This window comes from Fusarium venenatum, assembly GCF_020744135.1.
Source record: "Fusarium venenatum strain MPI-CAGE-CH-0201 chromosome Unknown EDB82scaffold_4, whole genome shotgun sequence".
In the NCBI taxonomy this organism is placed as follows: domain Eukaryota; kingdom Fungi; phylum Ascomycota; class Sordariomycetes; order Hypocreales; family Nectriaceae; genus Fusarium; species Fusarium venenatum.
The window spans coordinates 2,567,782-2,592,405 of NW_027072132.1; the positions used below are offsets into that span (position 1 = coordinate 2,567,782).

The window sequence follows — 24,624 nt, forward strand, 5'->3', positions numbered from 1 at the left end:
TCGTGACCCCCCTGGAACTGGATTTCGTCACCGCCGTACGCCAACTGGGCCTGGCAGACCCCGCTCTCCGACGACCTCGACCTCGACCTCGACCTCGACCTCGACTTCAACCTCAACCTTGAGCCTTCAACTCACCTTGACTGACTTGTCCCTGTTCATCCTTTACAACATCTACGGGACGAGTCATTATCGGCCGCGGTGTCTTTTCTACAATAACTCCTCGTGTCTCTCAAGGTGGCACCACACATCGACCTTCCCTGCCAGCAGTGCAGCGCAGCCTACCTAGCTGCATCTCCCACAAGCTTATTTGACTCTACAGACCTCCTAGCTCTTGACTGGCCTCGCAGCTTTGTCCCCCGCTACCGCCCCCAACTCATCCCCTACGACACGACCCGCCTCTTCTCTCGTTGCTGCCACGCACGTCGGACCATATACATCGATCGGGTCGCATTGCAAGTGGCCAGCCGTTCATCGATCTCAACCGTCTAGGACAGATCTGTATTTTGCTCCGCGGGGTCATCTTACTCGACATTCTGCAACCATTAGGTAGCCTAGCTGTATTGTGCGACCGATCAACTTGAAGCTCTGACATCTCCACACGAAGCTGCTGCATACCTTGGCTCTCCGACTGTGCCCTTGTTTTCTCGACCGTCTCGACCAATTGCCTTCCCGATCGCGACCATACACTACCCTACTCTCGTCAATTAATTGCCCATCATGGCACAGTCTCCCATGATCTCGGTGCCTCTCAAGGCGACCAACGAGATCGATTGGGTTGAGCCTCTCAAGAGGTACATCCGTGACACTTACGGCGACGATCCCGAACGTTATGCAGAGGAATGCGCTACCTTGAATCGTTTGAGACAAGACGTGAGAGGTGCTGGTAAGGATAGTACATCTGGAAGGGATATGCTCTATCGATACTATGGGCAACTGGAGCTTCTCGATTTACGATTTCCGGTTGATGAACAGCATATAAAAATATCCTTCACATGGTTGGTTTCCCTCAGGCTCATATCCGACTGGGACTTTGCACCTGGTCGGTCACTTGCTTACTTTCGCTAATTTTACTATGGTTAGGTTCGATGCGTTTACCCACAAGTCTACTGCCCAGTATTCACTCGCTTTCGAAAAAGCTTCCATCATATTCAATATTTCTGCTGTTCTATCCTGTCATGCCGCCGCTCAGGATCGCGGCGAGGAGTCCGCCCTCAAAACTGCATACCATAACTTCCAAGCATCTGCTGGTATGTTCACCTATATCAACGAGAACTTTCTTCATGCGCCATCTTCGGATCTTAGCAGAGAGACAGTCAAAGCGTTGATTCATGTCATGCTCGCACAAGCCCAAGAAGTCTTCCTTGAGAAGCAAGTCACCGATAAGAAGAAGCCGGCACTACTTGCTAAATTAGCTTCCCAGGCTGGCTACCTGTACAGCCAAGCTCTTGAGGGGGTGCAAGAGAACGTGACTAAAGCCATATTTGAGAAGGTTTGGTTGTTGATGATCCAGGTAAGCAGACCAACCGCCATTAAATACAGTATTGTCACGCTAACGATACCAGATCAAAAGTAATCTTCTCAATTCTATGGCACAATATTATCAAGCCCAAGCGGACGAGGAACAGGACAAGCAAGGTATTGCTGTGGGAAGATTGCAAGCCGCCGAGACACAGGCAAAAGAAGCAGAACGCATCGCCAGAAGCTTTCCTAGTTCGGTCCCCATGAGCTCAAATCTCAGTGCCGACTGTGGAGGGTTTCTTCAGGAATTAACCAAACGACATCTCTCCACAGTCCAAAGCCACCTGCAGAGTGCCTTGAAGGATAACGATTATATCTACCACAAAGAAGTGCCTGCTGAAGCGAGCCTAGAAGCCGTCGCCAAACTACCTGCCGCAAAGCCTATTCCTGTCAGCGAGCTGTATGCCGGCCAGGATATCCAGCGCATTACCGGGCCCGACCTATTCGCAAAGATCGTACCATTTGCCGTCACCGAGTCGGCAAGTTTGTATGATGAAGAGAAGGCCAAGCTGGTGCGAGCTGAGGCAGAGCGGGTGGATACAGCCAATGGAGAGATGGCAGCCAGTCTGGATTATTTGAGGCTCCCCGGAGCATTGCAAGTTCTGAAGGGTGGGTTTGATCAGGATATCTTACCTGACGAGGACTTCCGACAATGGTGTGAGGATGTTTCGGACCAAGAAAACCCGGTAACCTTGTTCGATTCACTCAGAACGGAAAAGGACTCCATCCTCTCAATCCTGGACAAGAGCACGAAACAACTCGACATGGAGGAAGGTGTTTGTGAGAAAATGCGCTCAAAGTATGAGAACGAATGGACACAACAGCCAAGCTCAAGATTGACAACGACGTTGCGAGGCGATATTCGGCACTACCGCGAGGCTTTGGATGAAGCATCGAGGAGCGACAACCAGTTGGCAGGCAAGCTGCGACAAAATGAAATGGACTTCGATGAGATGCGACGGGCCGCTAAATCGGGCGAAGCTGACCAGCTCTTTCAGCGTGCTGTTGCCCAGGCACGGGCGAGAGGGAGCAATGCGACTAGCCCTGCCGGCTTGGAACCCAATCTTTTGGACGACGACTTTGACGAAGGACCCAGTGTGATAGACCAGATCAACAGGGTGGAAGATATCCTCAAGAAGCTGAATTCCATTAAGCGGGAACGCAACCAGGTATTGAAAGATTTGAAGGAGAAGGTAAGTAAAACTCGGGATACCTAACCTAGGTGTCGGGCTAACCATAGTAGGCGCACAACGATGACATCTCCCAAATTCTCATCCTCAACAAGAAGTCGATATCCAACTACGAAGCGCAACTGTTTGAGCAGGAATTGGAAAAGTTCCGACCTCACCAAAACCGACTTCTGCAAGCGAATCACAAGCAGTCAGCTTTGATGAAGGAGCTCACAAGCGCATTCAACCGACTGTTGCAGGACAAGCGAGTTCAGTCGGAACAGAGCAAATACGAGACTATTCAACGACAACGATCGTCAGTTATCAACCGATATAAGCGAGCTTACCAGGAGTTTCTCGATCTTGTCGCAGGTCTGCAAAGTGCTAAGAACTGGTACGCAGAGATGCGCGAGACAGTGGAGAGCTTGGAGAAGAACGTCGATAGCTTCGTCAATAACCGTAGATCGGAAGGAGCGCAACTGCTCAACCAAATTGAGCAGGAGAGGTCATCCAACAAGAACTCGCAGGCTGAGATGGAGCGCGAAAGACTGAGAGGGCTCATGGACCGAATGTCAATGGAGCCAGCTAAGCCATCGCAACAACCTCAACAAAGCCGACCTACGCCCCCGTCACAGTACCAGCAGAGCCAAGCTCCTCGATATCCCCAAACCAATTATCAAGGGCAATATCAGCAGCCAAACTCACCACCACCGCAACAGGCTCAACAACAGGCGTACCAGAACTTTTCTCCACCACCAACAACAACCCAGTCGTTTGGACCGCCTCCTATCAACACTTTTGTCCAGCCTACATATAATCCCAGCCAATATGGGCGTACACCTGGACCGACATCGCCCCCTCCGAACCAAACGTCGTTCAACATGAGCGGTTTCCGAGGACCTGCATCACCACCTCCAAACCAGACGACGTTCGGACAGACTCAATCGTTCGGCGGGTATGGAGCATCGTCGACACCGCAAACACAGGGAGGCTACGTACCGCCTGGATTTGTGCCACCACCACCTCCTCCTGGACCTCCTCCACTGGGGCCTCAGCAGACGTTTCACTATGGTAACCAACCTAGCAGCGCGCATCCAAACAGTGCCTATCCTCAATCAGCTATGCCACCGCAACAACAACAGCAGCAGCAGCAGCAGCAGCAAAACGATCCCTGGGCAGGGTTGAATGCATGGAAGTAATTGAAAGGGCAAAAGCAAAGATTAAAGTCTTGGGACGAGTTTTGAGAATCTGGTTATGATATCATCTGACTGAAGAGAAGGGACAATGGGAGGTGGAAAAGCTATGGCGCATTAAAGCATTACGGCTAGAGGAGCTGCGTTGAAGAATACAGCATACAATATTTCACTTGACCTTGCGACATGAAACTCGTCAAGTACAACAAGATATAAGATAAAGGCCGTCATGCTTTCTGCCGAGGTTGTGGTCGCGGCTAATAAGACGTTTATGGCACACACTACGCAGTAGTCTCCGCACCACATTACCCCGATTACCCGAACCGTAAACCCCAACTAGAATCAGACGCTAGACTTATTTGTAGTGAACTGTAAGTAATACAGGCATTCTTAGAGGCTGCTGGGCAGGGTTTATGGGGGGTTCCCCCGCAGAAACAACGCGAGGTTGAAGTGACCTCTCCCGAGCCGGTCTTCGGATCCATTTCCGCGTCACAATCCGGTGCCCGGTCAAGTCCCCGGCGCGTTCAAGACATTCTTTTTCATCCTCTCATGTCCCGTTCGTCTCTCATATTTTATACATCTTCTTTTCATCCTTGGAGACTGCAACTCAAGTACTAATATCCTCCAACGTCTTGTTTAGCGGATTCATTCATCGAGTAATAACCCATAAGACATAGAAGTCTCTTCAATTGCGCTCTGTCGATCAAGGACATATTTCGTCATTCATACTCGGACCAAAGGCAACGCGACAATATAACTAGCTCCTCTTTTCTTTTCCACGACTGAATAGAACCCAATCGCATCTTCACTTCAACGCATATAAACTGTCAAGATGGTGTTAAAAGGCGGCGAGATTGCTGAGCACAACAGCGCAGATTCGTGCTGGGTTATTGTTCACGTATGCACTGATAATCTGGTGATTTACCGACTTTTAGCTGACTTGAAATTCGCGATAGGGTAAAGCATATGATGTCACAGAGTTTCTACCAGGTAAGGATTGTTGAAAAATAAAGACGAGGGCATCAAGCGAGGCTAACGATTTTTGCAGAGCATCCTGGAGGTCAAAAGATTATCCTCAAGTACGCTGTACGTCTCATCCGTCGCATTGAGCTTCGCCTTCGATATCTAACACAACACAGGGCAAAGATGCCACCGAAGCATACGAACCCATCCACCCTCCTGACACCCTCGACAAGTTCCTCGAGGCCTCCAAGCATCTTGGTCCTGTTGATATGAGCACCGTCCAGCAGGAAACCAAGCAGGCAGACCCCGAGGAGGAGGAGCGTCTTCAGCGTGTAGAGCAGAAGCCTCTCTTGTCGCAATGCTACAACCTCTTCGACTTTGAGGCCGTTGCTCGGCGCGTCATGAGCAAGATTGCGTGGGGATACTACTCAAGTGCTGCTGACGATGAGATTGTATGTTGACTCCAACTTCCAGGGCGATTGATCCACTAACACCTCATAGACAATGCGCGAGAACCACAGCGCATTCCACCGCATCTGGTTTCGCCCTCAAATTCTCGTTGATGTCGAGAAAATTGACTTCTCGACCACCATGCTTGGCACAAAAACCGATATTCCCGTTTATGTGACAGCCACAGCCCTTGGCAAGCTGGGTAACCCAGAGGGTGAAGTTGTGCTTACTCGCGCCGCAGCCAAGCACAACGTCATCCAGATGATTCCCACTCTTGCGTCCTGTTCATTCGACGAGATTGTGGACGCCAAAGCCGGCGACCAGGTTCAGTGGCTGCAGCTATACGTTAATAAGGACCGCGCCATCACCAAGAAGATTGTCCAGCATGCTGAGAAGCGTGGCTGCAAGGGTCTTTTCATCACAGTCGATGCGCCACAGCTTGGTCGACGTGAGAAGGATATGCGATCCAAGTTCACTGACCCCGGCTCTCATGTCCAGGAAGGTCAGGATACAGACAATAGCCAGGGCGCTGCACGAGCCATTTCGACTTTCATCGACCCTGCTCTGAGCTGGAAGGATATCGCCTGGTTCCAGAGCATCACCTCCATGCCGATCATCCTCAAGGGTGTCCAGCGCGTTGAAGATGTCCTCAAGGCTATTGACTACGGTTGCCAGGGTGTCGTACTGTCCAACCACGGTGGCCGACAGCTCGAGTTTGCGCGATCTGCTATTGAAGTTCTCGCTGAGACTATGCCTATTCTCCGGGAGCGCGGTCTTGAAAGCAAGATTGAGATCTTTATCGACGGCGGTATCCGACGTGGAACTGATATTCTCAAGGCGCTCTGCCTCGGTGCCCGCGGTGTTGGTATCGGACGACCTTTCCTGTACGCCATGAGCACGTACGGTGAAGCTGGTGTTGTTCGTGCTATGCAGCTTCTCAAGGACGAACTCGAGATGAACATGCGACTCATCGGCGCAAACAAGATTGAAGATCTGCATCCTGGCATGCTCGATCTCCGAAGTCTGTTCCAGCACTCTGCTGTGCCTTCGGACAACCTGTCATCTACTGTCTACGACCCTCTGGCTGTGCCTGCGCAGAGACCCAAGGCCGGACCTAACCAGGATGCCCCCAAGGCTAAGCTGTAGAAGAGCCACGGCTGGCTCAAGAAATTCCTAGAAATTGTTCATTATGTGGAGTTAGTCTCAGGAGTACACAGAATTATTGATTAGATGAGCGTTGAATTATATATAAACAAAGGTCTTGATAAGTTTAACCACGCTATGCAACTAGTATCTAATTCATTACTCTTCAACAACCCTTTTTCATAGACCTCTAGAGAACTCTTGCAGGGACATTGGCTTCCTCACAGCATTATTCAACCCTTCATGATATGTCACCCACACCTTACGCTCCTTTTCATCTTCCTTCGCTTTTTGTTGCGGGGTATTTCCAGTGATTTCAGCAAGTGGCCGCACCTCGATGATCCGGCCAAAGAAATCGCGCTTAATGAGCGTAGCATCCTCTTTAGCTGCGAGCGCAAGCTTCTTCTCATTCATAAGTTTGTCCGTATTCATCATCTCAACGTGTCCAAGAGGGTTGCCAGCTTGAAAGCGAGCTTGCCGAGCAAGAGCCTCTCGCTCTATCAGCGTCCGCTTCAATTCCTGGTCGAGGACTTGGCGAACAGCATAGCGTGTTGGTGCTGCAGAGGGCAGAAGCAGTGCTGCACCTGTCTCGAATGTGGCCAACACATCGAGGTCCCTATACGAAAGTCAGTCACGAGCATTTTGTACATGTACATGTTAACTTACGGCTCCATGCGGTACACGTATTGCGGTGTTCGATTTACCGGCGAATCACTCTCAATCCTTCCCTTCTGCAATTCAATACCAACTTCAGCAAGGACTTCAGCGGCGCGCTTGACCATAGCACGCTCGGTGTCTTTGCGCACACTGGCTATGGAACCTTGACTTCCACCCACAACTACAGGCTTGACATCCGGAGACACGATGCGCGCCAAGTACGGTAGAAATTCTGCAGAGACCTCTTCAGCACTCCGGAACGAACGCATCAGCGTGGGTGGGAGCTGAGCCTGTATTGCCTGAAGTTGAGCCCTGTTTTGACGTTCCGCTTCATGAGCTTGGTAGTCGGCGCGAGGACCAGAAAAAGGTAACGGAGGACCATCGTCTTCCGCATCACCACCCCAACGTCGATCGTAGCCCATACTGGGAATATATCGTTTAGGAGATGCGAACAAATGGTGACATGCTAGTACAGGTTGGCTGAGATATTGCGCTAGCTCCCATTCTTGACTGGCATATAGACGAGATTGGCATGTATCGTGGAAGTGCATCCATTCGTATGCTTGATTGGGTTTGGTGAGGTAGAGATCATCGTTGTAGTCACGATTGGGATATTCGGCAAACACCCCAGTCATGATATGGCTGATTTCGCCGCTTGTGTCGATCATTTGTTGCAGTCTTTCCATGGCATGTTTCTTCTGGAACTCTCCAAATCCAAGTTCGGCTTGCGGCTGTTCATGCTGTGTTTTCGATTGCGAAAAGTCCATGGCTCGCTTCGGAAAGCCACCTCCCTCCTGGAAAAGTCTGGAGACGATGTCTTTGACACTGCCGCGACCCAGACCGCGAGCACCGCCGGCTCCACTGGTAAGATCCTTTAGTACATTGTGCTCCAGCCATTGTCGAGTCAGGCGGGCTGTACCATTCAATGCTGATGCTCTTAAACGCCCAGCGACCCATTCGCCAACTACCATAACACCACGAAGATCACCCTCCACTGTGCTTTCAGCTCCCCGTTTTGCATCGATACCGCTTGTCATGCCCCAAGCTGCTTCACACAGCTTTCGAGCAGCGTCTTTGTCGCAAGGAATGCCTTCTTTCTCAAAGACTGCTTTTAGTCGTGCAACAACCGATTCCATGGTGGGCTTGCCAACATGAATGATTTCTGCCAAGTTTGACTGCCGCAGTGGTCGAAGTGCCGGGGCATATACGTCGTTGCAAATAAGAATCAGTGGGCGTAAGAGTCTGAAGTCGTCGCCCTTCTTTTTTTTCTTGTTTCCGTAATTATTAGAAGATGCATTGCCTGGGTCATTCTTTTGGTCCAAAAGTACCAGATCTATCAGTGCCTTAACAAAGCCACCTTCACCTGAACCCCCTGAGCCTGAGACTACACCATCCACTTCGTCTACAATAACGCAAGCTGGTTTCGCCAATTTTGGCGGCCCATCACCATCTTTACGATTGCTGACTGTCTTGACGCTTTCTGTTCCCAAGCTTGTACGAATACGGTTCTTGACCACATCACGACTTCGGTCGTCACTGGCGTTGATCTCCATGATATCGTACCCTGCTTGTCTAGCACAGACATGTGCCAAGGTGGTCTTTCCTAATCCCGGTGGCCCTGTGAGCATAAGAATCTTCCTGTGAGGCCTCTCCTCCTCTTCTTGCTGTTTTGCACCCGGTCGTCTTGCAACTGTCGGTTGCGACTTTGATTCTCCCGGGAATACCACAGGATCCCACTTCTTTAACCATCGCAAAACCAACCGGTTGGTAGCATCATCACCACACAAATCCATGAAGTTGCGAGCTCTGTACTTTTCTGTCCATAACAGAGTTCGCTTAGGCCTTGTACCTCCGGGGACCTGGGGCTCGATCGACTGTACTGGGACTTTGTGCTCTTTTGGGGCTTTCTCTTTATTTTTGATCTCGGCAGATGCAGCACTCATCAATTCGTGAATGTCAATACCGTAATAGCTTCGCTTCGCTCGTCCCTCTTTTGTTTTTGATCGAGCTGCAACCATTGCCTCATATGTGGGTGCGGAGGCTATCTTACGTTCCTTAATTGTCTTGGTTTTGCCGTTGCAAGTTTTTGCTGTTAGAGTCTGTGGTGCAAAGCTGCCAAAAACGGAACTTGAAAAAATTGGTCTATGGCTGAGGCGAACAGGCTCTTGAATTTGTATGTCGGGAGTGATGTTGTTTGGCTCAGAATCGACAAGGTCAACAACTGTGCACTCATCTTGCTCTGTTGTGTTCGAAGACTCTCCTCGTGGATCTTCGGTCCTTAGGCGTTTTGTTGTACGAGTAGAGTCTGCAGGCTCTTCGCTATCGTCGGAATCGGAGTCGTCGTCCTCAATAAGGAATGGGCCTTGAGGTTTGGGTTTAGGAGGGCCATGATCGTGGGGTTTAGAACGTTTCGCCGTCGGAGGAGAATGGGGAAAATTGATAGGGGAAGATGCTGACAACATGCTGAAAACTATGTATAGCAAGTGCTAAACAAGGAAGGATGTTGTTGCTGGAGAATTGTCGAAATGATAGTGTTGAGGGTGGGACTGAATCAAATCTCCAGGGCATCTCCAGGTTAGCGACGCGTCGTGTTTAATTGAGTCGCGTCTCCCCATAAGTTAATTGAGCCCCCACTATCTAGTGTGAAGATGATTATGTCAGCCTGATGATTGCATCTTAAACCTCCGTGACCGGAGCCGCGATAATCCGGTGGGCGGCTGAATTGAAGCCAAAAATTTGGCTCTAACAGCATAACCACGACGAGCCAGATCCCAGCACCGTGGGCCTCAATCTGTCAATATGCGTCGGCCTACGAAATATTACAGTCTCACCAGGCCGGTAAGCTTGTGTTCTCCTCTTAATTGACCTGCTTCCGATAGGTCGAACCCCGCCAGACGAATTTTCCCCAGCTAACCGACACACGATGTAGAAACTCAGGCAATCATGGAACAAGTATAACTTGTTTAATATTGCCCGTGCAGCCGGCCGTGAGCCACCAGTCAAGGGTCGAGCGACTTTCTTCCAGCAGAAGTGGGCAGCCAAGTCCAAAACCCGAGGTTACCACGGCGAGCATGTTTCTGAGAAGAAGTGGGTGCGCCTGTTTTCACGACGACTTTTATCCGCTGTAGATCTTCCTCCCCAGTACCTTGCCGCCAACGATGGTGCTGAGCAAGCTGCTGGTCGTGGTTCAGGCTTGTCGACATCCGATGTGACTGCCGAGTCCTACTCCCGAGTTCCCAAGGGCAGCGATGCAGTCCGTCCTCCCTCTCATCCGGCTCAGCGAAGCCGTGGTTTCGGCGATGTGAACGATATGTTGTCCGAGCACTTCAAGGATATGACACCCTATATGCAAATGACTTTTGCACCCCTGGAGCGAAGGTTGGACACGGCAGTGTTCCGCGCCATGTTCGCCAGTAGTGTACGACAAGCTCGCCAGTTTATCATCCACGGCGCTGTCAAAGTCAACGGCAAAAAGGTTCGTCTTGTTAAAAGTTCGTCTAGGATACCGTTCTGACATTGATAGATGGTTCACCCGTCATATGCACTAAACCCTGGCGACATGTTCCAGGTTGATATTGAGAAGGTCTTGTACGGAACTGGAGAGCAAAAGAAGCCCAACTCGATACAGGAAAGCCACGACAAGGAGATGCTTGATAAGCAAGAGGAGGCGGTCAGACAACAAGGTCTCAAGAAGCGTTCAAAGATCCTGGAAGCCGTGGCCGCCAAGGAAGGAGAAGCGGCTGAAGCTGCCGAGGCCGCCGAAGCAAAGCTTGGAAGAGGCTCGCTCAAACGTGTCGAGAAAGAGGTGCAGTTGCATCGCATCAAGAATCTCCGCTTAACAGCCCGAGAGATTCTGAAGGGCGACATGAGGCAGCTATCGGCTAAGCAGAAGAAGGATCTGCGGTTATTCCGAGATACTGCTCAGCGTTTGCTGTCTCTCCGCGAAGACCGTGAGCTTGACGCAAATGAACTCCTTAACCAGATCCAATTTCAGATCAAGAAGCTCGATACCGTGGAAGCTTTCCGCAAGGCTGATCCAACTCCTGCGGAGACATCGACCGAGGTCGAGTCTTCAGCTGATGACAAGGTTGCGAAAAAGAAGGAGGTGCAAATCAAACGTTCAGAGTTCAAGAACCAAGTCCTCGAGAAAGGCCTGGAAGGAATCACAAATAAGCAAGATCGGGATCGGGCTATGAACATTCTGGCCACTCACGATCTGACCAACGAGGAGATTCGCAAACTTGTCTACATTCTCAAGAACGACGCCGAGAACCCCATCGACCACTCGAAACCTTATGTTACTCCCTGGCGCCCTCGCCCATTTATGTCCGCCTTCGCTTTCATTCCACGGTATCTCGAGGTCAACCCCAATATCTGCGCTGCAGTTTACCTCCGCCACCCCGTGGCACGAAAGGGAATGGCCGAGGTTCCCACACCCTTCAGTTACTTGACCAACCAATTGGCTCACAACTGGTACTTGGGACGAGGTTAAACAAAAAGCAATCATCTAGGTATAGTGAATTTTGATGCCAGAATGATGCTCGGGAAGAGTTTTGGCAGGGCAGATGGCGTGCCTGTGTAATATACCACCTTTTAGAGTATACGGTAGACAGCCGGATGTATCTTGTATGTAACACCACTGTTAAAATTACCATACGAAGTGGATTGTATACTATTTTACTGGGCTGTGGAGTCGGTTTCTCAAACCGACATGAGCTCCTCTCTGTCAATTCGTGCTTTGACGTTGGTGACACTCCAGGTCCGGAAGAACAGTAGTTCATTAGAATCATGGGCTTTGCTTATGGTCCATCAAAGTCAAACAAAACATGTATGGACCAGAACGTTGTAGAAACCTCGGGCAGGCCCCATGCTACAATGTTTATCAAGCCATGCCAGGTGAACGATGTCGTTCTTCTAGATGACTGACATTTGATTCTCTCGCCAAGTTGAAATTGACTAAACTGCAGGTGACTCTGGACTTACGTCCATCAGCCACAGTTTCGAACAAATGGTCTAGATTGATTGCCCTGTTGGTGGCTGGCTTTACACAAAAGTCTAATCTAAGCAGAAATGAATAGGTTTAACCAATACCTATGAAGGAGAATCTTCTTCACTCGCTGAATGTCGTGAATATCATAACCTAAAGTTCGAGAAAGGCTTGTCTATCATGATAGCACGTTGATAAGAGCACTATTGACAGCTAAACTGTCTGTCCAACTAGAAGGTCCTCAAGGTTGGGAAGCGTTGGGCGTGTCAGCCTGATAAGGTTCAGAACACCACCGTTGATAGATTAGAGTAAGCCATGCAAGATGAACCAAACAGACAGAATGACGAGAATCTCTAAGCGCCCCAAGAAGCACGGACTTCGATACCACACACACGGATAAGGTTGCAGCTCAAATCCCAGCCAAGAGGGATCTTAGACCCTTTTGATATGCTGTTTTTGGCTAATCTGAGGACAATCTGAAGAGCTTATCAGAACGAGATACCCGGTTTGTTTGGTCGCTATCAGAGACCTGGGGCCCCGGGTCTCGTCCCGTCTGCGGGTGATCTAGACTGGTTGTAGATCTCGAGCGGAGAACCAAGCATACGTCGAAATCTGTTGTGTTGGGCTTTACCAGCTTTCTTGTGCACTAGTAGTGAGTAGATCAATTAATTATGGCAACATACTAAGTTTTCCATATTTTAACTCACTTCATTCCCTTGACATGGCCGGATATCCAGGCTAAACCGGAGACGAAGTTGGAATAAAGTGGTGGCTCAGACTTACATAACGCCTTTTTCTTAGTCGCCAGAACGCAAAGGAAGGCGGGACCCATCCACATGTTTTTAGCTTCCTGCCTCCACAGCTCCTGTCGCACGCACGTCAGGTCTTCCTTCTCATTGCTTATTAACCTTACCTTCTGACCGTTCCTGCCGTTCCACCTGCAATAGGGATTAGAGTGCCCGAAGAAGGAACTCGTGACCAGCATTACAAGTCGATACAGAGGCTTGGTCCTAACCAATTGCATTTACATACACGTTGCGCTCGGCTTTTGGTTGAGCTACTGCCTCATATCACCTCACCTCACCTCACCTTACCTCACACCTTGTCTTGTCCTTCGCTTCTCATTGCCCTCTCTCACTCCAGGTCGAATTGCATTGTGTCGCCGATATTTTATATCACCTTACTTATTAGTCGGTACCCTCGGGATTGTCTTCGGCTTTCACTTTGAGGACCTGTCAGTCCACCCGGCAGACAAGACATCGTCGCCTTTCTTCACCAACCAGCCATGACTGATTACCAGATGTTCAATGTCAGGATGAAATAAGCACATGAAGGACAATAAGTTTGTGCTGCAACTCTTGGACCTTGTCTGATTTCTCATTATCGAACCACTGCCCTGTCTATTCGACCAACCGCGAAGGACTGATTTTCGCTTAGCTCAAGCCAAGTCTGTTCTTCGTCAATCTCAAGCACGATTCTGTCCCACACAGTTTGCTGGGTGGGCCTAACCAGCGGGTTGAGCACTCAATCGTGTCATATCATATCACGGAGTATTCATCTTCAGGATTGAATCTTTTATCCTGACCTTTGCCTTTTACTTGATTTGCGTACACCACCATCCTCAGAACTTGCACGCTCAGTATCACCATGGAAGAGCCGCGGCCAGAAACTACGGCGCACACCGGATCGTCGGCATCAACCCCAAGCGCAACGCGCAAAAAGTCACGCAGAGGTGCCGACTCTGCCAGCCAAAAAAGGCGATGTGTGAGCACGGCATGCATAGCGTGTCGAAAACGCAAATCAAAATGTGATGGTGCTCTTCCTAGCTGCGCTGCATGCTCGAGCGTATACGGAACTGAGTGCCTCTATGATCCCAACTCGGATCATCGTCGAAAAGGCGTTTACCGTGAAAAAGTTGACAGCATGAAAGCCCGCAATTCAACATTGCAAATCTTAATCGAGGCCATCTTGAACGCCGAAGAGGAGGACGTATCAAGCATTGTTCAGAGAATTCGCACCTGCAATAGTCTCGACGCTGTTGCTGAAGATATTATCAACCAACAACAGCAACAGCAACAGCAGCGACAAGCACCACAATTGGCAGCACCTTCAACCAATGAAGATTCCGATGATTATGATCAATCTAACGAAAATTATACTACCGATCAGCCTGTGCAGGGCGAAAGAGATCTAGCTCGTAAGATGGGCGAACTCAGACTCGAAAATGGCAATGTCCGCTTCATCGGAGGCACCTCCCATCTCATTTATCTGAGTGATCCGACTCACGAGGGAGATTTTGAGCCAAGTCTGGAGGATTGTACCACGGGAGAAGACCCTATCACATCCTGGACTCGTGTCACTCAAGACTCCCAGCTTATCACTCATTTAATCAACATGTACTTCAACTGGCACTACCCTTATTTCACAACACTGTCAAAGAAACTATTTTTTCGAGATTTTTTGAAGGGCAAAGCTGGTATAGGGCGGGGTACTGCATATTGCTCATCTCTCTTGGTCAATGCTATGCTTGCATTGGGTTGCCATTTTACAAGTGTAGCTGGCGCCCACGGTATCCCTGGAGATAACAGGACAAAGGGTGACCACTTTTTCGCCGAGGCAAAACGACTGATTATTGAAAATGACGAATACGAGAAGCCTCGTTTGGTCACTGTTCAAGCATTAGCCCTCATGTCGGTAAGAGAAGCTGGATGTGCCCGCGAAGCTAAAGGGTGGGTTTACAGCGGTATGAGTTTTCGCATGGCCGAAGACATTGGCCTCAACCTGGATGTGGGCCAGTTGGATAAAGAAAGAATGAGCGATTATGAGATTGATGCCAGGCGTATTACTTTCTGGGGATGCTATCTTTTTGACAAGTGCTGGTCGAATTACCTAGGCCGACTTCCTCAAATACCCAAGAGCTCGTTCAACGTCTCCAAATTTGATGTGTTCCCCGATGAGGACGCCGAAATGTGGTCACCCTACACAGACAATGGATTCGATCAATCGTCCAAGCAGCCGGCACGAACGCGGGCCATTGCTCTCCAAATGTCAAAACTTTCCGAGATTAGCAGCGACTTGCTGGCCTTCTTCTATCACCCAAGCAACATTGGCAGGTCCAGTGGGAAGGCTGTGGAACTCAAGAAGCTGAGTGAACTACATCGTCGTCTAGAGGAATGGCGAAAAGAAATTCCCAAGGAGTTTGAGCCCAAGGATGGCCAATTACCTAACGTACTTCTCATGCAGTAAGTACATTGGCGCCGACGTACCGCAAATGACTGACCTCTTATAGCATGTTCTTTCACCTGCAATACATACACCTCTTCCGGCCCTTCTTGAAATACTCGCCCACTACTTCACCTCTCCCGCCCCATGTCTCGCCCCGTCGTATTTGCACAGCAAATGCTGGTGCCATCTCAAAACTTCTAAGGCTGTACAAGAAACTCTGGAATTTGCGGCAGATTTGCAATATTGCAGTGTATATGGTGCATAGTGCATGTACAATCCACCTACTAAATCTTCCCGAAAAGACTGCTCGAAGGGATATTACTCATGGAGTGAAGCATCTCGAAGAGATCGCTGAAGACTGGCTCTGTGCTAGGAGAACTCTGAGCATTCTGAGCGTTCTTTCTCGAAAATGGAATTGCGAACTTCCTGAGGATGCTGCCTTTGTTCTTCATCGGGCCGACGAAAAGTACGGGACATACAGCACTTCTGACGTCCCATCGCCTCATTCACAAGCGGGTGCTTCGCCCCTTTCCGATGGCGGCATGGGATTGAAGCCAATGGGCGAATACAGCCCATTTCCTCAATATAGTCGAGCCCAATTGGCCCGACCAATGCAGCAACTTCAGCAGCAACCACCACAGCACCAGCCTCAACGATCTGTGGCGGAAACTATGATGACAAGCTCTCCGTTACCGAACAGCATTATTTCCCAACAACAGGGTATGCCCATGAATAGAGGCAATGGGGGCTTTGGTTCCGAGCCTGCGGGTGGATGGGGTTCTGTCCCTGTTACATCATCGATGCCATCTTACCAGCCGGCATTCGCACCCATAAACCGTAACAGTATGGCAAGCGCCGGCACAGGCGTTCCGCCTGCCAGCAACCCCCCAGCATCCAGCCGGGCGATGAGGATGGATGGCCAGGAATGGTTCTTGAACGACAGTGCAAGGTGGCATCAGAGCTTTGAGGCCTGGCAGATGGCCAACAACGGACAAGATAATTCCGTTTTCATGTTTGGCGATAGCGGCAATCAAGACACACCCAACAGCAACGCAGACGGGAACGCTAGTATGCAAGCCGACACCAACGATCAGATAGCCGCGCTGGACGGATTAGGGGCGTCATTATCCCGAGGTGGATGGCTACCAGGTTTAGATTAAGGGGTTTAGAAACTTCGATTTCTCCTATTTTAGATAGTGATACATAAATGAATAGCGGCTCGAACTAAGACTTTCCAAAAGAATTAGACGGACTCGGAGCTAGTCGTCAGAACGGTACAGCTTGGTTTCAGTGGTACATATTAGTTCAACTTTACTGTAAATTTTTGGCTTCATGTGGATGGGGTATAATAGAGTTCAAGCAAGGCAGTGGTAATACAAGGGTGCAAGTAATATCCGGCTCAGCTCTCCGTAATTCAGCTGGATTCTCCGCATTTACCGACCTGAGATATAGGCGGTTACAGGTAGATTGGTTGTTATACGAGACACTGCTATGATTTTGAATGAAGGAAGAAGGAAGTAGAAGGCTGTCACACGGTGAAATGCTTCCATATTCAAGCTTCCAACTTGACACACACGACATGAAAGGTTGTGTAAGAAGCTCCACGTGGTATCCGGGAACTAGGGACGACAGAATATGCTGCAGTGTGAGATTGAGCATTAAAGATGGTGTCAAGGAAAGTCTCGGTGGAGGGAACTGGCAGTCTTTGTAACCGTCAGGTCATCATCTCGACTCAAAGAGCAGGGGGAGCTGCATGGAAGCGTGGATGGGACGAGTGTGGGGGAATCGGGCCGGGAGTCCGTTTCACTGTCGGCGCCACAGCAAGCTATTCCGGTAGTGGACGTCATGAGGGGAAGTAGACTATAATCTGAGTCTGAGTCTGGTGATATAAGTCTCAATATGGAAAGAGTTGGGAGATTTCCTCTTGAGCGATTGGTGATCCAGATGGACCATTTTACTCTCCACTGGAGAATCAAGTAAATTACATGGTAGTAAGGCACAGAACGATGGAGCGGCCGTTCATGTCGCGGTCAGAGTCAAACCCTGTCATGATTCTGGCCGTATGTTAGTAGTAGTGCAAAATAAACCTATTGCAGCTAGAATTATGCTGGAGCCTGGGGTGGCATACTGTACATTCCTAGGCCAAGTCTAATCCGCGCTTCCGGTGCAGGTTATGACAGGGCTTTGAGCAATACGATTGGTGCGCAAATGCGGCCACAAATGCCGGAATAACTACAGGCTACCCAGCAATATAGGTAATCTAGTCCAGCATTGGTAGATGACGGTTACACAGACAAAAGAGTATCTGGGAAATAAGGGCCAATGTGGAAAACACCGATAGTTGAGACATGATGGGACAATGCAATCTCTTCAAGAACCTGGTTCCAAAACTGGAGATTCGAGGATTATTTCATCTAAGGTTGGCCAGAAAGAGGTACGTACATACCCCGGGACATGAAGCTGATTGAGTTAAAAGCTCATGCAGCAAGTAAAAGTGCACTGTAGGTACTGTACCTAATTCCAATTAGCTCCAGTCTCTTGTAGGTTGGGTTGGGCTTGATCTTAAAGATTGGGGGAGAAAGAACCCCCAAGAACCTAAACTAACAACCGTTAAGGAAGGCGCATCGTTAATTAATCACCTGGGGTTCGCTACAATTGCCCGTTATGCAAAAGCAAGTATCAAGACTCCATCGTGGCTTGATCATGATTGCATTTACATTTACTTTCACACTCACATTCATATCCACACTTTTTTTCTTATCACACACATTACATTACATGACATGGCATGGCACATGGCGCGCGCACACAGACAGACAGACAGACGCGCAGGGGTGGGAGGTCAACATCTTAGTCAATCCTGACTTACCTAGTGTCTGGACCACGAAAATCCGGGGAATTGACAACAATAGGAAAGTCCCAAGACTTTTTCTGTCTTCCTCCCTCCTCTATCCACACCACCCGTTCCTCGCTTCATCCACTTAGTGGATGCAGGATGCCGTGCAATGCAGTACAGAGCGGTGCGTCTACGGCGGACCCATGATTCTAGGTATTCTTTCTGTTGTGGTTACCCGCTTGCGGAACGGATCGCAGGCCCTGGAAACGAAGCCCCGACGATCCTTCATCCTCCTCCTCCTTCGCCGTGCCGTCCTTTCGAGTCAAGTAAGCTACAGTATGAAGCTTGATGTGTCTGATCTGATTCTTAAACGTTGGTCCTGTAGTAGCAACTATGATGCTGCACTGCACAGACAGCACTGATGCCGTTCTGATTTGCCGTCCATCAAAGCTTCTCATTTCACCTCCAGCCCGACTCGACTCGCAACGTCAAGCCTCGGTCAGGCTAAGGCCGAACCTCAATGAGCCTCAGGATTGGCGGCCACGCGGTTGACGCCACCAGATCCAACGACCCTCGACCCCCCTCCAGAGGCTCCATGACAGAATTGAGTCAAAGACAAGCTCATCAATAACATCACCAATTTCCAACAAAGGCAATGAACGGTTGTTCGCACGTCAGCACCTGCCAAAGCATGGTAGATTGCACTACAGCTCTTTGCCTAGAATGGCACTGTGCCAATCATCCGTCCAATTGATGGATGGGTTAATAAGATGAGATCCCGGGGATGGCTGCCACCTTCTCTACTCGACTTGACCATCTGGTCCAGTCGAGTCGAGTCTCATCTTTCATGACAATTTCCCCAGGTTCATTCCGCATTTTGTTCGTTTGTCTGGCTAGAACCACTCGCTGGTTGACATGGTTCGTTAGCTTTGGCCCGATTGAAAACAAAAGAACATGTCTCGAACATGGACGCCCCAGCTTCGCTATTATGACTATGACTGTCATTAATTCTTTTCGGAACAAGCTACCGACAAGGTACGGTAGAGTGGCAGGGTAAGTGGCACCAGAGAACCCCAGTAGCCCAGCACCCCATGGCACAAATCCTCCACCTCTTACACCTCTCCACATCTGTTCATCAACCCACCTTCGGCGGGACCTCGCTGGTAACTAACTTAAACTAGGCTTTCACTTCTCCGTATGGAGTACTAAGCGAACCATTTGGCATGTGGTAGCTTCTTGGGGGCATGATGGGTCTAAGCAAAGGCGCTTCCCCATTCTTGTCGAACTCGGTCCTAGCCCGACTTTTCAGTCACGAGTAGCACAGTTATGTACCTGTGGATGGGGTTTGCTTTCTCCAGAAAAACACAACGCCCATTTTCCTTGACCTTCCTTTTTGTACCGTCAATTTCTTCTTAATTGGACTTTGTTGGTGGTCAAGATTTCCAACATACCCATACTGCTTCTCCCAGATCTTTGTGAACGCCTTCTTGATCTCGAAATTTGGAATTCGACTCTCATGGTCCTGAGTTATATACTATAAACTCGGATTCACTCGACAGTTTTCCCCAGGATCCACTTATCATTCATTCAGTCAGTAAATATTCTGGTCTGATATGATTCGACTTGGGTCTTTTTAAAAACAAGCTCAAGGCGACGAATCAAGACTTGAAGTATTCGTCCTATTCTCTCTTGCCTCTCTTGCCTCTTTTATACTCATTGTGTCAAATCCATTGCAGAAAAGAAGGACGATCTTTCCTTGATACACTGCACTCTTCATTGAGCACCAGGTTAGATTAGGAAGTGTACTCGATATAACCGCAAATCGAAACGAATCTGGCAATTAGCTATTTAGCCGGTGCCTTGACGCCAGCTAGAGCTCCAACGGCAAGGGTCCTGTAAGTATGGATGGTTTCTTTTGGCTCCTTCACGTCGACTCTGTTACCGTCTTCGCGAGTCCGTCTGCACTCTCCCTGCCAAGTGTCTACACACTTCTTACACGGGGACACCCTACCCTCTATACGAACAAGGCACTGTCCTCGAAACCCTGTGCTCATCACTCCCTATAATGCAAAGGTGTCAGATGCCTTGTCAGTCCCTCAGCGGTCCCCGCTCCCCGAGAAATTTGCCCCCCCTGATAGTAACACGCGTTGATCTTGCTCTGTTCCGATGCCTCTGCAACCCGCCTGCAGCCGTCATCAGACTCAAACCCCTGTTTACTTATATCCAGCACTTCCCCATAAACTGATTTGAGTTCTACCTGCAGTAAGCTAATCTGACCATGTTTATCAGAGAAGCTGTCCCCGTCATCCCAAAGAGAGGGGAATAGCTTACAACAATTCGATCACAGCTGTCTCAGTCCACAATTATCTTGTTATACTTACAGCTTCTGCACATGCTGCGGTAGAGCCCGAGTACCGACAAGATGTTGTCTAATCCACTTCAACGTTTCTCTCCCTACCAAAACGCCACTTCATCCAACATCTCACCTGATGGGAACGTCCCACAAGGCACAATGCAGAACGGCGGCCTGGACTCGCTCCAGAGCCATCAGTATCCGATTCAACCACTCTCGCAGGCTGTGCCCCTTTCCAACGGCCACTTTGAGAGAGCCGGTACTCAAGTAAAGAATCGGCAACACCCTTATGGAGTTCACCCGCGTAGCTCTAGCACTTCTGGGCCGATTAGGAGACGAATCAGCCGAGCCTGCGATCAATGCAATCAACTTCGAACAAAATGCGATGGTCAGCACCCCTGCGCGCACTGTATTGGTAGGTTTGAGGCCTGGACGTCAATGTCGTGTTTCTGACTTCTGTAGAATTCGGCCTGGGGTGCGAGTACATTCGCGAAAGGAAAAAGAGAGGGAAAGCATCGAGGAAAGAACTAGCTCAACAGGCTGCGGCTCAGGCTGCGGCAGGTACCACAGGCCAAACCATCGATGATTCTCTATCCGAGAACGGCCAGACCAGTAGCAAAGGACTCGACTCTTCGAATATGGGACTAGAGCAACAATCGAATGAACGACATCCGAGTACGAGCAGCAAATCGAGCCGAGATCCAGGCGACGACGTGATGCGGCATACCCAAGGCCTCGAGGGTCTCGATCATCTTGGCAACATAAGCGAGCAACCCCATCTTGGCCGGCCTTCTTTAGATGGCGAACATATGGAAAACAACGGCGGTCTGGATTTGAACGGCTTTAGTAACATGCCGCACACGTATGACTCGCAGGGCTTAGAAGGTCCTGTGCTGAATGGCCAGTCCTACGCTCCTAATGGACGAGGCAACATGCCCGGTTACGCCGAATTCCCATATTCGATGCAGGCTCAAAGCCCTCCCAATTTCAACAACAGCTCTGCTTTCCGTATGGGAAACAGCCCGCTAGGGTATGCTATGGCTAAAGGAACATCTCCAGGATGGGGAATCTCAATGGCTTCACCACCAGGTCAATATCAAACACAGGCCCCTCCCCCCAACTTCAGCAACTCGAAACTCCGATATCCCGTCCTTGAGCCAATAATTCCATATCTCAACAATATAATCCCGATCCCTCTGGCTTGCGATCTGGTCGATCTCTACTTTGCATCTTCCTCCTCAGCGCAAATGCACCCAATGTCACCCTATGTCTTGGGCTTCGTCCTTCGAAAACGATATTTCCTCGACCAGACAAGGCCGAGACCATGCCAACCAGCCCTCTTGGCAAGTATGCTGTGGGTTGCTGCACAGACAAGTGACGCCCCTTTCCTTGCCAGTACACCTTCAGCACGTGCCAAGACGTGCCAGAAACTTCTGGAGCTTACAGTCTACCTTCTCCGACCTCTCATCCATACAGCACCAAGTGATGCGCCCAGCCCTGTTGCTGATGGTGTCGCTCTTGGCGGTCTCGGCGTGGCCATGCCTGGATCAACCAGCATGGAAGCCACGAGTGGCGAGTCGGGGCCTTTCGGCGCAGCCGGAAGCCTCGACGATGTGATCACATATATTCATTTGGCGGTTGTTGTTTCTGCCAGCGAATACAAGGGAGCGAGTATGCGATGGTGGACTGCTGCTTGGGGTCTTGCTCGTGAGCTAAAGTTGGGCCGCGAGCTTCCTCCTGGACCGTCACCTGCAGCTCAAGAGGCTATGGACACTGACGCCGCTGAGGATGCTGAAGGTGGCATCAGCGGCAACGGATACGTAGGGGAAGAGGAGCGTGAGGAGCGACGCCGGATATGGTGGCTCCTATATATTGTCGATAGACATCTTGCGCTCTGCTATAACCGCCCCCTATTCCTCCTTGACATCGAATGCCAGGGTCTATTACAACCCATGGACGACGCGTATTGGCAGAGCGGCGAGTTTCTCAACAACTCAAACTCAACCACAGATCCCAATCTTCTAGGAACTAGCCCAGAGGGATACAGAACTGAGCCCTCACAGGCGCATGGTCCTCAGTACGAGTGTCGTGGCCATAGCATTTTCGGCTATTTCCTGCCTCTGATGACCATCTTGGGCGAAATCGTCGACCTACATCACGCAAAGAACCATCCCCGCTTTGGTACCTCCTTCCGTCAAGGCCATGAGTGGAATGCTCAGACGGCCGAGATTACGCGACACCTCGAGATATATGAGCAGAGTTTGCAATCTTTCGAGCGTAAGAATTTGCCTCGACAGCTTGAGGAGAGACCCGACGTTGCAAATGAGGGCAACGGGATACCTGAGACCAACACACCATCAGTCCACTCGGTCCATACCAATACGTCAAACCGACTTACCGAGAGCAATATCCAGACTCGTATTGTTATTGCTTATGGAACCCATGTTATGCACGTGCTGCATATCCTTCTCTCCGGCAAGTGGGATCCTATTAACCTGCTGGATGATGAAGACCTGTGGATTTCTTCGCAAGGGTTCATTACATCAACAAGCCATGCTGTTGCGGCAGCCGAAGCCATCAACTTGATACTTGAATTCGACCCTGGTCTGGAATTCATGCCGTTCTTTTTCGGTATCTATCTCCTTCAAGGATCGTTCCTATTACTGCTTATCGCGGACAAGCTTCAATCGGAGGCATCGCCAAGCGTGGCAAAGGCATGCGAGACAATCGTGCGGGCTCACGAAGCTTGTGTCGTGACTCTGAGTACAGAATATCAGGTTAGTTCTTTGACAACACAAGCTTCATTGCAGTAACTAACAAGTTCACAGCGAAAATTCAGCAAGGTTATGCGTAGCGCTCTTGCTCAAGTTCGAGGTCGCGTACCCGAAGATCTTGGGGAGCAACAGCAACGGCGAAGAGAACTTTTGGCGGTGTATCGATGGACAAAGGACGGGACTGGCTTGGCACTATGAGCAGGGCTCTATAGTCATGGCTAGGAAATGAATGGAAACGTAAAAAGGAAAGGAGAAAAGGGACAACATACTTGGGGCGTCTTGGGAGGGACATTCGCTTTTTTTGGACGGAATAACGGCCTTAATGGACTCGAGATTGAGCTCGAGTATGGGAGCGACAAGGGTGCTTTTAGATACCATGAAGCGAACAGCGATGTCAGTTATCGAAAAGCCAAGTCTTTTGGCGTATGAAAATTTCAACTCTATTTAATCTTTAAGCTGCTTGTCTTTGTTGGAGCGTTCGGTGTCGGTTTTGTTCCAGTAATAAGATAAATCTAGGAGGAAAAGAGTGTTAGTAATAGTTTCAGAAGTACTGTTCAGAGGAATCGGGTGTTCGTAAATGTTCAGACAAAGGAAGAAGGGTGCTGAACTTGGCCGGGTGTGTTCAGCAAGATATGTCCACCGAACAAGAACAAGCCCACGGCTTCGAATCTGTGTAGACAACCCCGATTATTCTCTCTCCCATAATTCCATGTTGTCTCTCTTCATGATACTGTTGCTGTGGGCTTTCTTTCGTTTTCGCATCGTCAACATTTGTGCTGATGAGCGACTTCAGCAGCAACCCCTATTTGATCGAGTCAACCAACAACGTCCACAATCCACGATACGACATGATAACTTACGCGAATATCATCACTCTCACGTTCCTCTGCACTATTTAGTGGCGTTGTCCGAATACGAAGCGGTTTAACGATTTCAAACCGTCGCGCAAAGTTTGTTAAAGACAAAAGTCTAACCCAGCATTAGCGACGGTAATGCGAGTCGACCGAAACGAACTTCAACAGCAAGCTGCCGACTATAGATATACTATGTAGTTGTTCTGGAATCAAATAGGAAGTTGTGTGGGTTGATGTTGAGGATGGCGGCGAAGTTAGTGGGAGCGAGATAGAAGACATGGACAAAACAAATGGGGATGCATTACTTACAGCTACTTTTTTCTTTCTGATCTTGGATTACCAGAAGAAGAGTAAAAGGATGAAACAGAAATAGCGATTGTGTAAATGCTTTTCTCGCTTGAGTTGTTGCTGTTGCAAATCATGCTTCGTGCACCCTCGCGAGTAACCACGTCATGTTTTTTCCGCATCACGGAGGATTTAACTGTGTGCTACCGTTAGTATT

The 24,624-nt window shown here is 49.5% G+C and overlaps 6 protein-coding genes across 6 annotated transcripts; 5 read left to right on the forward strand and 1 right to left on the reverse strand.

The window, feature by feature from the left end:
• Positions 1-717: 717 nt before the first annotated feature.
• EDB82DRAFT_480003 (vacuolar protein-sorting protein BRO1) lies at positions 718-3,886 on the forward strand (the record flags this gene model as incomplete). The annotated part of the gene is made up of 4 exons (XM_025737728.2): positions 718-995; positions 1,081-1,510; positions 1,563-2,711; positions 2,762-3,886. The coding sequence occupies 4 exons, from the start codon at positions 718-720 to the stop codon at positions 3,884-3,886; spliced, it is 2,982 nt and encodes a 993-aa protein (XP_025592560.1).
• A 413-nt stretch (positions 3,887-4,299) lies between these two features.
• On the forward strand, positions 4,300-6,559 carry EDB82DRAFT_307433 (FMN-dependent dehydrogenase-domain-containing protein). The gene is made up of 5 exons (XM_025737729.2): positions 4,300-4,778; positions 4,837-4,870; positions 4,929-4,966; positions 5,020-5,295; positions 5,345-6,559. The coding sequence occupies exons 1-5, from the start codon at positions 4,713-4,715 to the stop codon at positions 6,437-6,439; spliced, it is 1,509 nt and encodes a 502-aa protein (XP_025592561.1). The 5' UTR covers positions 4,300-4,712; the 3' UTR covers positions 6,440-6,559.
• On the reverse strand, positions 6,555-9,686 carry EDB82DRAFT_513404 (uncharacterized protein). Its single transcript, XM_025737730.2, has 2 exons — positions 7,103-9,686; positions 6,555-7,052 (listed from the first exon to the last, which is right to left on the reverse strand). Exons 1-2 carry the CDS (start codon positions 9,553-9,555, stop codon positions 6,617-6,619), a joined length of 2,889 nt encoding a protein of 962 aa, XP_025592562.1. The 5' UTR covers positions 9,556-9,686; the 3' UTR covers positions 6,555-6,616.
• A 111-nt stretch (positions 9,687-9,797) lies between these two features.
• EDB82DRAFT_307469 (mitochondrial 37S ribosomal protein uS4m) lies at positions 9,798-12,069 on the forward strand. The gene is made up of 3 exons (XM_025737732.2): positions 9,798-9,931; positions 10,023-10,568; positions 10,617-12,069. Exons 1-3 carry the CDS (start codon positions 9,893-9,895, stop codon positions 11,583-11,585), a joined length of 1,554 nt encoding a protein of 517 aa, XP_025592563.1. The 5' UTR covers positions 9,798-9,892; the 3' UTR covers positions 11,586-12,069.
• A 1,525-nt stretch (positions 12,070-13,594) lies between these two features.
• On the forward strand, positions 13,595-16,541 carry EDB82DRAFT_307497 (fungal-specific transcription factor domain-containing protein). Its single transcript, XM_025737734.2, has 2 exons — positions 13,595-15,322; positions 15,370-16,541. Exons 1-2 carry the CDS (start codon positions 13,728-13,730, stop codon positions 16,463-16,465), a joined length of 2,691 nt encoding a protein of 896 aa, XP_025592565.1. The 5' UTR covers positions 13,595-13,727; the 3' UTR covers positions 16,466-16,541.
• A 4,022-nt stretch (positions 16,542-20,563) lies between these two features.
• On the forward strand, positions 20,564-23,466 carry EDB82DRAFT_548154 (fungal-specific transcription factor domain-containing protein; the record flags this gene model as incomplete). The annotated part of the gene is made up of 3 exons (XM_025737735.1): positions 20,564-20,909; positions 20,957-23,271; positions 23,323-23,466. 3 exons carry the CDS (start codon positions 20,564-20,566, stop codon positions 23,464-23,466), a joined length of 2,805 nt encoding a protein of 934 aa, XP_025592566.1.
• Positions 23,467-24,624: the final 1,158 nt, after the last annotated feature.

Excerpts from the sequence above, each read along its gene's own strand:
- EDB82DRAFT_307433 (XM_025737729.2), top strand. The coding sequence starts at position 4,713 with ATGGTGTTAAAAGGCGGCGAGATTGCTGAGCACAACAGCGCAGATTCG. Across the intron at positions 4,779-4,836 it reads CGTGCTGGGTTATTGTTCAC|GGTAAAGCATATGATGTCAC; the intron begins GTATGCACTGAT and ends AATTCGCGATAG. Across the intron at positions 5,296-5,344 it reads GTGCTGCTGACGATGAGATT|ACAATGCGCGAGAACCACAG; the intron begins GTATGTTGACTC and ends AACACCTCATAG.
- EDB82DRAFT_513404 (XM_025737730.2), bottom strand. The coding sequence starts at position 9,555 with ATGTTGTCAGCATCTTCCCCTATCAATTTTCCCCATTCTCCTCCGACG. Across the intron at positions 7,053-7,102 it reads TACGTGTACCGCATGGAGCC|GGACCTCGATGTGTTGGCCA; the intron begins GTAAGTTAACAT and ends ACTTTCGTATAG.
- EDB82DRAFT_307469 (XM_025737732.2), top strand. The coding sequence starts at position 9,893 with ATGCGTCGGCCTACGAAATATTACAGTCTCACCAGGCCG. Across the intron at positions 9,932-10,022 it reads ATTACAGTCTCACCAGGCCG|AAACTCAGGCAATCATGGAA; the intron begins GTAAGCTTGTGT and ends CACACGATGTAG. Across the intron at positions 10,569-10,616 it reads TCAAAGTCAACGGCAAAAAG|ATGGTTCACCCGTCATATGC; the intron begins GTTCGTCTTGTT and ends TGACATTGATAG.
- EDB82DRAFT_307497 (XM_025737734.2), top strand. The coding sequence starts at position 13,728 with ATGGAAGAGCCGCGGCCAGAAACTACGGCGCACACCGGATCGTCGGCA. Across the intron at positions 15,323-15,369 it reads CCTAACGTACTTCTCATGCA|CATGTTCTTTCACCTGCAAT; the intron begins GTAAGTACATTG and ends GACCTCTTATAG.